This window comes from Sinocyclocheilus anshuiensis, unplaced genomic scaffold, assembly GCF_001515605.1.
Source record: "Sinocyclocheilus anshuiensis isolate Anshui unplaced genomic scaffold, SAMN03320099.WGS_v1.1 scaffold183, whole genome shotgun sequence".
In the NCBI taxonomy this organism is placed as follows: domain Eukaryota; kingdom Metazoa; phylum Chordata; class Actinopteri; order Cypriniformes; family Cyprinidae; genus Sinocyclocheilus; species Sinocyclocheilus anshuiensis.
In genome coordinates, this window is record NW_015548309.1 from 2080373 (window position 1) to 2089735 (window position 9363).

Here is a 9363-nt window from a genome sequence, read left to right on the forward strand (position 1 = left end):
CTGTGAGTCAGAACAGCCGGCATTGTAGTCTACTCTCCCAGGATCAGGAAACCGTCCTCCATAAAATGCACTGCACACATCTGAATATTTGGGTTGAACTGTTCTGGAACAGTGTTGTAAATACAACTTAACCACTGATTTCTAGTCGTGTCCTCTTTTGGAAGGCCAAATAAAGTATTTTCGCTTTCGCAACGAAACACACAGCGTCTTCACAACATGGCGGCGGTGGTGGCAGCAACAATAAAGTTACGCCTTCTTTCTTTGCGTGGACATTTGGGCGGTGTTATGCAAATCTTCCCACATCGTGATGTAGACATGTGGGGGCGTGTTTAAACGAGGGCGTGGACCAGTCTTAACTTTTATAAAGAATATCTCTTTGGGTTTGAGACTTTAGTCTTTGCAACTTTAGGGATCTTATCTATTCACAAACAGCTTGTAACACGCCAAAGAGAAAGGAAAACTTGAAATCGCATCATATGACCCCTTTAAGGTAGCAAATGCACATTTGTGTATATTGGATGAAGCAGCAGTTTTGAGGAGACTATTTTGACTACACTCTTAAAAATAAAAGTTCTTTATTGGCACTGATGTAAGAACTTGTAACATCCATGAAACCTTTCCATTGGACAAAAGGTTCCATATAATGGAAAAAGGTTCTTGGGGTTATTAAAACATTCTTCACACTAAGAAAAAATATATTATTTTAAGAACTGTTCACTAAAAGGTTTTTGGGGAACCAAAAATTGTTCTTCTATGGCATCATTGTGAAAAAGTTCCCTTTTGGAACCTTTATTTATAAGAGTGTATGTAGGATTCTTTCTTATTTTTACAAAGTACTACTGCTGCCAACCTGACAATTTACAATATATGTTCCTCCAATGCACATTGCTTATTTCATTTCCAAGCCTTATTGGCTCCTGACAGTGTACGTTATGGTTATATGGACCTCTGCAGGGAAGGAAACCTTTTGGACTTTAATTGAACACTCCTGCTTTACGTCCTTATGATGCACCATCTCAATTGTAGTCAATGGATTCACAGCGCTCTCTGCTGCAGTGTGCAGATGCCCCTAGTCCGCCCCTTTCTCTCTGTCCTCATCTAGTCCTCATTTCTCTCGTTCCACTGCCGTAAATCATGTCATACAGTGCAGTAGTGCCTGAGGGTCTAACATGCATGAAGAAAACAGTCCATATCTGATTGAATCACACTTGCACACACTTACATGAAGAGTGAATTATGAAAAGAGTTTCTAAACTGCATCTGTCAGATCATACAGAAAGCAGATTGGTACTGTTTAAATATTCATATCAACACCATATGCCAAAATGTTCTTCATGTTTTTCTCCGTAACACACACACGCACTCGGCACAACCTATTAACAGGGAAAAGAGGGGCAGGCTCCCGGCCAAATATCAAATTAACACTGTGGAATTCAAATTCAAATGCGGCTTCCAGGGGCAAAATGAGGATGAAAATAAATGTTTGTTTCCTCTAATCTGCCTAGCTTCCTCTCGTCTCCACATCATCAGTATTTAAAGTTGAAATGAAATCAGAATTGACCCCGTTTATGCTGTTGTCTTTGTAATCTCTCATGAAAATGTAATAACGTGCTCCGTCCCTGAACCGAATTTCCTGAACCCTTCCCCTGCAACCACCTGTCATAGAAACCACTTTACACAATCAAGTCAATTCCTGATGGATAAAGCAGCCCATGCACTCACTTTTCTTATCTACATATATGGACAATCATTCGAGTTTTCGAATAGACAACCCGCAACATCATAAATGACCTTTATGTAAATGATTATTCCAGGTTTAATACAAGTTAAGCTCAATCTACAGCACTTGTGGCATAATGTTGATTGCCACAAAAAACAATTGGGGGTTTATCCCTCTTTTTCTTAAAAAACAAACAAAAAAAACACTAAAATCTGAATTACAGTGAGGTAATGGAAGTGAATCAGGCAAATCTGTAAACATAAAAATACTCACTATTTCAATAGTACAGCCACAAGATGTAACAAATATGCATGTTAACATGGTTTTAGCATTAAACAAAATCACTTATTTACCATTTCTGTGTCAAGTTATGCAACAATGTAACACCTAAAATTCACCATGTCTGCATTTATTTGATCACAAATACAAAAAAAAACACATTATTGTGAAATATTATTATAATTTAAAATAACTGTTTTCTATTTGTATATATTTTAAAATGTAATTTATTCCTGTGATGCAAAGCTGAATTTTCAGCATCTCCAGTTTTCAGTGTCACATGACCCTTCAGAAATCAGCCTAATATGCTGATTTGCTGCTCAAGAAACATTTCTGATTATTGTCGATGTTGAAAACAGTTGTGCTGCTTCTGTTGCTTTTGTGCTATTTTTGTGGAAACTGATACTTTTTTTCAGGATTTTTGATTATTATAAATCTCAAAAGAACAGCATTTATTTGAAATGATAATCGTTTGAAACATTATACGTCTTTACTGACACTTTTGATGCATCCTTGCTGAATGAAAGTATTAAAAAAATAAATAAATGTCACATTATAGAAGGAAAATTGCTAATGCCATTTCATTGCCTAACATACATCACTAATAACCAACTTTAACATGCTCTGAAAACACACTGCTCTGATGCAGTAAATCGTCTTTCAGGCCATATTTGTTTAATAGCAAGAGATGGTGCTTTTTTTTCTTTAAATGCATGATACACACACTACATGCTCCCCTTACATTAGGTGTGTGTGTGTGTGTGTGTGTGTGTGTGTGTGTGATTGCAGTGTTGGACAGACATGCACATTCTGCTACCCATCACCGATGTTATGCAACGCTTCTATGTCAGCATACAGCAGCGCTCAGCCAACCCACCAGACTGCCACCCTCTCTCTTCCTCTCTGTCCAGATCTGCATTCTTCATCTTCCAGTTCACCGTGATCTGGGTCGCGGCCTACCATGCCATCCTTTTTTCTTATCACTTTACAGATAAATTTTTGCGCATTCATTTGTCAGAACATTAAGCTCATCGAAACAGAGCTGAAGTGAAGGACCGTACAGAAGTCACTTTAATACTTGAGCAAGAGGTCAGACTGTCAACTGTTGTTCAATCAAAGAGTAAAAACACAAAATACAGTGTTTTTAAGTGCAGAAATGTCTGAGGATTACATAAAATGAGCATCAGAGCTGTTTTGAATTTGTGTTATGCTTATATTCTTGTACTTTCATTTCTTTTATATATGTCTGTCCAGGTTTCTTGTGGTCATTTAGTTTTACGTGATCACTTTCCGCCCTCTCTCTGAGCCTTTGAATCAAACAGGCCTTTTTTGTTACTGTACTTTTAAGACTTCAATATGTAAATTATCTCTCTTATGACAGACTAACCTCTTCGCATGTGAAATGAGTTGGCGACGCCCCCCCTGGTTTGCTGAATACTGATAAGGAGATGACGATGTGGGCGGTAATATAATAAAGTCATAGTTCACTCAATTCTGACATGACTGAAAAACATGGATCACAGACACCATCAAATGTGACACTAAAGACATTTATAATGTTTCAATAGATTTCGGTAACACTTTATTTTAAGGTGTTCTTGTTACATATGTTACATGTACTTATATTATAATAACAATTAATTACACATAATTACATGCAAGTAACCCTAAACCAAACCGTAATCCTAACCCTAACCATGTAGTAAGTACATGTGTAATATAATTACACTGGAACAAGGACACCTTAAGATAAAGTGTAACCAGGATTTCTATTTAAAAAAAAAAGGCTGTTCTTTTGAGATTTGTATTCATTAAAGAACTCTGAAAAAAACTGTATCATGGTTTCCACAAAAATATTAAGCAGCACAACTGCTTAAAAATCTTACCAACCCCAAACTTTTGAAAGGTGTACATAAGCAAATAACTGGGTATTTGTTTGTTAAAATGTGTACAGAATGAATAGAAAGACATGAGCACAATGCATTGTGAGTAATTGTGTAAGCATTTAACATACTCACAGCTGCATTATAAGGTAGAGGTGATTGGAGCTTTCATAGATGTCCTCCAGCGCCACTATGTTCTCATGCTTAATTCTGCAAAACAAAATGCATAAAGCTCATTTAAATGTACAATTTGACAACATCATTAATATCAGATATGTATTCATATCAGAGACACATGTCAATATGTTTATCTTTCCATCTGAATGGAAACAAGACAATAATTATGTATATTTATGTATATTCAAATGGTGTAAAACAGTTAAAAATCATTGATAAATTGCTAAATAAATAAATACAACTAAAATAAAAAAAGTTATATATATATATATATAGGCTCAGCTGTAAGGGAGACAATTTTGTATTGAATTATTAAATCTTCCAAATTGCAAATAAAATAAATGCGTTTAGGGTTTATTTTTGTGCGTGTGTTTGCTGCAATCTGGCACACTTTGCCTCTGGGTTTGTTTAGAAAGTTAATTTAAGAGAGTGGAACATTCTGGATCTTCTCATAAGCATATGAATACTTCAGTGGCGCACATTTCCATAAGCCCATAAAATGAACAATAAACACTGCCATGTTTTATGCTTTGAAGTTGCATACACTAACATGTATGCTTTTAGATGACGATGTGGGCGGTAATATAATAAAGTCATAGTTCACTCAATTCTGACATGACTGAAAAACATGGATCACAGACACCATCAAATGTGACACTAAAGACATTTATAATGTTTCAATAGATTTCGGTAACACTTTATTTTAAGGTGTTCTTGTTACATATGTTACATGTACTTATATTATAATAACAATTAATTACACATAATTACATGCAAGTAACCCTAAACCAAACCGTAATCCTAACCCTAACCATGTAGTAAGTACATGTGTAATATAATTACACTGGAACAAGGACACCTTAAGATAAAGTGTAACCAGGATTTCTATTTAAAAAAAAAAGGCTGTTCTTTTGAGATTTGTATTCATTAAAGAACTCTGAAAAAAACTGTATCATGGTTTCCACAAAAATATTAAGCAGCACAACTGCTTAAAAATCTTACCAACCCCAAACTCGCACATTTCCATAAGCCCATAAAATGAACAATAAACACTGCCATGTTTTATGCTTTGAAGTTGCATACACTAGCATGTATGCTTTTATAATTGAAATTAAAGAGTCAATACACACATATATACATATTTGTACACGCATTTCAGTTTAAGGTAAATAACAGTTTAATTTAATTTACATTTGTATGCATATACAATATATTGTCATATGCCAGAACAAATGAATAAGTGGCTTTTGAAGATGCTAAAGCATTTAGATGCACAGCTAGTCTAATTGTTGTCATTTATTGGATGCTGTTAGGGTGTCTGCTTTAAAAAAGTGGCCTTTTTATCTCTGTCATATCAACTGGCAATTTTTTTGTTTTGTTTTGTTTTTCTTCTCCACTCCTTCCCCCTCTCCATCCCTGCAGTTAACATCACTCCCTCCTCTTGTCATGGTAACACAGTCACGGCGGCTGTGTGTATACACATTAGTGTTGCATTTTAAGTGAATTCTGATCAGCGAGTCCAACTGGCACATGATAACAGGCTGGGCAATGACGCAAGTGAGTGGACAATAACAAGACTCACGCGCGCACACACGCTCATAATGGACATCGATGAGTGCAGATAACACATTTGTTTTCTCCCCCCCACCTCAGTTTCCTATAATTAACTCTTTGTCTTAAAAATCTTACCAACCCCAAACTTTTGAAAGGTGTACATAAGCAAATAACTGGGTATTTGTTTGTTAAAATGTGTACAGAATGAATAGAAAGACATGAGCACAATGCATTGTGAGTAATTGTGTAAGCATTTAACATACTCACAGCTGCATTATAAGGTAGAGGTGATTGGAGCTTTCATAGATGTCCTCCAGCGCCACTATGTTCTCATGCTTAATTCTGCAAAACAAAATGCATAAAGCTCATTTAAATGTACAATTTGACAACATCATTAATATCAGATATGTATTCATATCAGAGACACATGTCAATATGTTTATCTTTCCATCTGAATGGAAACAAGACAATAATTATGTATATTTATGTATATTCAAATGGTGTAAAACAGTTAAAAATCATTGATAAATTGCTAAATAAATAAATACAACTAAAATAAAAAAAGTGTGTGTGTGTATGTATGTATGTATGTATATATATATATATATTCCTATAATTAACTCTTTGTTCATCCATATTATGTTCACAAAAGGTTGATCCTTACAGGTAAGGGGCAATCATCTCAGAAACAGCCCGTTCATTGGTGCTCACCGCTATCTGAGCCCAGATAAAACAGAAAAAGGTTTTGGTTCGGTGAAACACAGAATAAAAGACTGCAGTAAAACGCCTCCAAGCAGCCAGCAGGCGTTCATTTTTGTCAGTAATGCTCCTTGTATTGTAGTTTAATATTTAAGAGCTACTGAGGTATGGATAAATCTGAGAGCAAGTGATTTATTTAGTGGTTTCGTCGAGTGGTTTCATATCGATTCACGATTCAATGAACTGGGAGTCACCTCTGATGCAGCAGATTAAAACATTAGCTTTGGAAACACATGAATAAACAAAGACATGCTCTGCCTTTTCTTCTTAAACAAAACCTGTAGGTCGATTCACCCTCTGACGTATTGATTTTTCAAAACTGATTCTGGAAAACCCGTCTGCTGGAGGATTACAAAGCCATTCACTGGCTTAATATCCCTCTTTCATGCATTCGTTTCTTCTTCCCTCTGTTTCTCTCTCTCTCTCCTTCAGCAGTGAGTGGGCAGAAGCTGTAGCACGACTCATTCGCTGCCTCTGAAACCATCTTCTCTTTTGATTCAAGAGGAAAAAGCACTAAGGAATAGGGGTGAAAGCAGAAAGAGGAACAAAAAACGCTCTCTATTCCATTATTTCACTAAAAAACACTACCGAGTGTCAATAAAAAGAAATCATTTAACAATACAAAAGGTAGAATCACTAGCTATTTACCACTGAAAGCTGAGTCTCGCTTTCTTTTGTGCCAGGTGCTTTTAAGTGATAGCCAATTCACTTCAGAAGCGTTCACATTATCTGATGTGGAGTGAGACTCATTCTCATTAAAGTAAATACACAAATTAGATATTTTTTAAAAGGGATAGTTCACCCAAAAATTAACATTCTGTCATCATTTACTCACCCTCCACTTGTTCCAAGCCTGTCATTTTGGGCAAACTAATGTCTCAATTGCTTCTCCAAGACAGAAATGAAAATTAAAACAGAAAATTAACTGGAGAGCTTCTGCTTCTCAGATTTATTTTTTAAAAGAACAATACCCAGGACAATATCTTCTGTCCTCAGATTTACCAAGATAACAAAGTCTCTTGAGACCTCAAAAAACGTGCACTTGTACTGTTCCAATCTTTCAAGTATGTTTTTTAAACTGTACTTGCTTCTTGTTTCTAAACACACTTTTAAAAAGTACACTTTGTAAAAATGTCACATTCAAAGTTTTAAGTACATTTTAAATCAGTATGTTTTAAAAATGAGGTGTTGACTAACAAAAAAAGTACTTGACTATGATTTTAACTGTAGTGTTATTCGATATTACTTTTAAAGTTAATATATTTTAAATTTACTAAATTGCAACTTCATTACATATTTAAATGCATGACAAAGTTTCAATAGAAACAACATTAAAGTGTATTTTAAATAAATCCTTATCATTAAATTCAGCTGTACAGTATAAACATATTTCAAAGACAATATAATTATGAATTAACATATAAAGATGCACTTAAGTGCTACTCAAGTGGGTCAAAACGCACTCTAAAGTTTAGCTAATTGCAATGAATTTAAACTACATTTTCTTTTAATTGCAATTAAGTGTCTGAAAACATTACATTGAGTTTGCACTTAAATATATTCTAAAGTATATTATTAAATTATCTTAATAAAAGTGGTACGCACTTTTACTATATGTCAAAAACTGTATGAAAATTATATCTCTTTTGTTTCTGTTCTTGCGTCTCCTAAGAAATTTTAGGAGAAACATCTAAGACAAAAGCTGATATTTAAACAAAACAAGTGACAAAAGCGATCTCTTCCATGTAAATCTTAGTTTTTGGCAAGTGATGCTGTGCTGGGTAGCCACTCCCACCATGAAATCTCATTGGTCCATAATCCTACTATTGCTTGATTGACTGTGACTATTGCCTTACACAGCATTTACAATTTCAGTGCGGACTGAAACATTTATGACTGGAAACTTCACATCATGCCTGATTAGAACTCAATTATGTCTCGTGAGCTATGAAAGAGCAGCCTTTGAGCAATAAAATTTTCCCTCTGGGTTAGCGAGTCCCATGTCTGGATAAATTGAATTGACTTAAGTATTTAAACATAACATTAGTCAATCAGTCAGCATGACTCTGAGGCATGCCGGGAGTGTACGTTAGCGATTCTTTGCGGGTATTGTGAAGATTAAACTCTAACCTATGAGGGCATCTCATTATCTCATTTGTAGATGCGAAGGAAATATCTTTCACTCGTTCTGAAATACATATGCAGGCAAGACAAACAGACAATGAAGGAATGAACACACTCTTGTTCGTTGGCTTGTGCGTGCGCTCGCTCTATCTAATTACAGGCCTATGGCATCACCCAGGAGATGGCAGACAAGCTGTCAATCATTTGACTACGATATGAGATGAGGGAGACTGAGACAAGAAGGATAAAACTGTGCGTCCAATCTCCAGGGTACGATCGCCGTGACAACAGAAGCCCATGTCAGAATCAGAGGCAGCCTTTTTGATGAATCTCAGAGGAAACACCCATCACACACCATATGTCACACACACCGAACTAGGGCTAGGTATCGTTTAAAAATTTTCGATATCAATACCGATACCGATACCTTGACTTCGATACCGGTTCCTGAACGATACTTTTTTCGATACCAATTTTATGAAAACTAGGATCGTTTTCATTTTAGAACATAAACGCACCAGTGTAAATGTATGCTTACATCTAAGGGGGCTGGGACGCACGCATTCACACTACAGCCTCACGTGTGTGCCACATCTCTGAGTGTAACCGGTGTTAACTAGTGTATCGAGGCATTTCAGTCAGTGCCTAAAAAGTATCGAACTCGATACCCAGCCCTACACCGAACACACCTGCTTACATTTGCACCGACGGTGGGAAAATACCTGAGAAACATGTTAAGCTTGTTGCTTTTATGTAAAAGTGTGGTTTGCTCTGCTTTCTTTAAGCTAGAGTGGGCACATTAAAGGGTTAGTTCACCCCAAAATGAAAATTCTGTCATTAATTACTCATCCTCATGTCGTTCCAAAC

At 35.8% G+C, this 9363-nt stretch overlaps 2 protein-coding genes across 2 annotated transcripts in view; one reads left to right on the forward strand and one right to left on the reverse strand.

Moving 5' to 3' along the window:
- LOC107656337 (ADP-sugar pyrophosphatase-like) overlaps window positions 1-9363 on the forward strand; it is a 72846-nt gene that overhangs the window by 19479 nt on the left and 44004 nt on the right. The gene's annotated exons all lie outside the window — the stretch shown is intronic.
- The window catches only part of LOC107656221 (calcium/calmodulin-dependent protein kinase type 1D-like), a 26160-nt gene that overhangs the window by 12912 nt on the left and 3885 nt on the right, over window positions 1-9363 (reverse strand). Inside the window, exon 3 of the mRNA XM_016443984.1 lies at window positions 5881-5955. Within this exon, the coding sequence (XP_016299470.1) occupies window positions 5881-5955 (75 nt within the window). The remainder of the gene's footprint in view (window positions 1-5880; window positions 5956-9363) is intronic.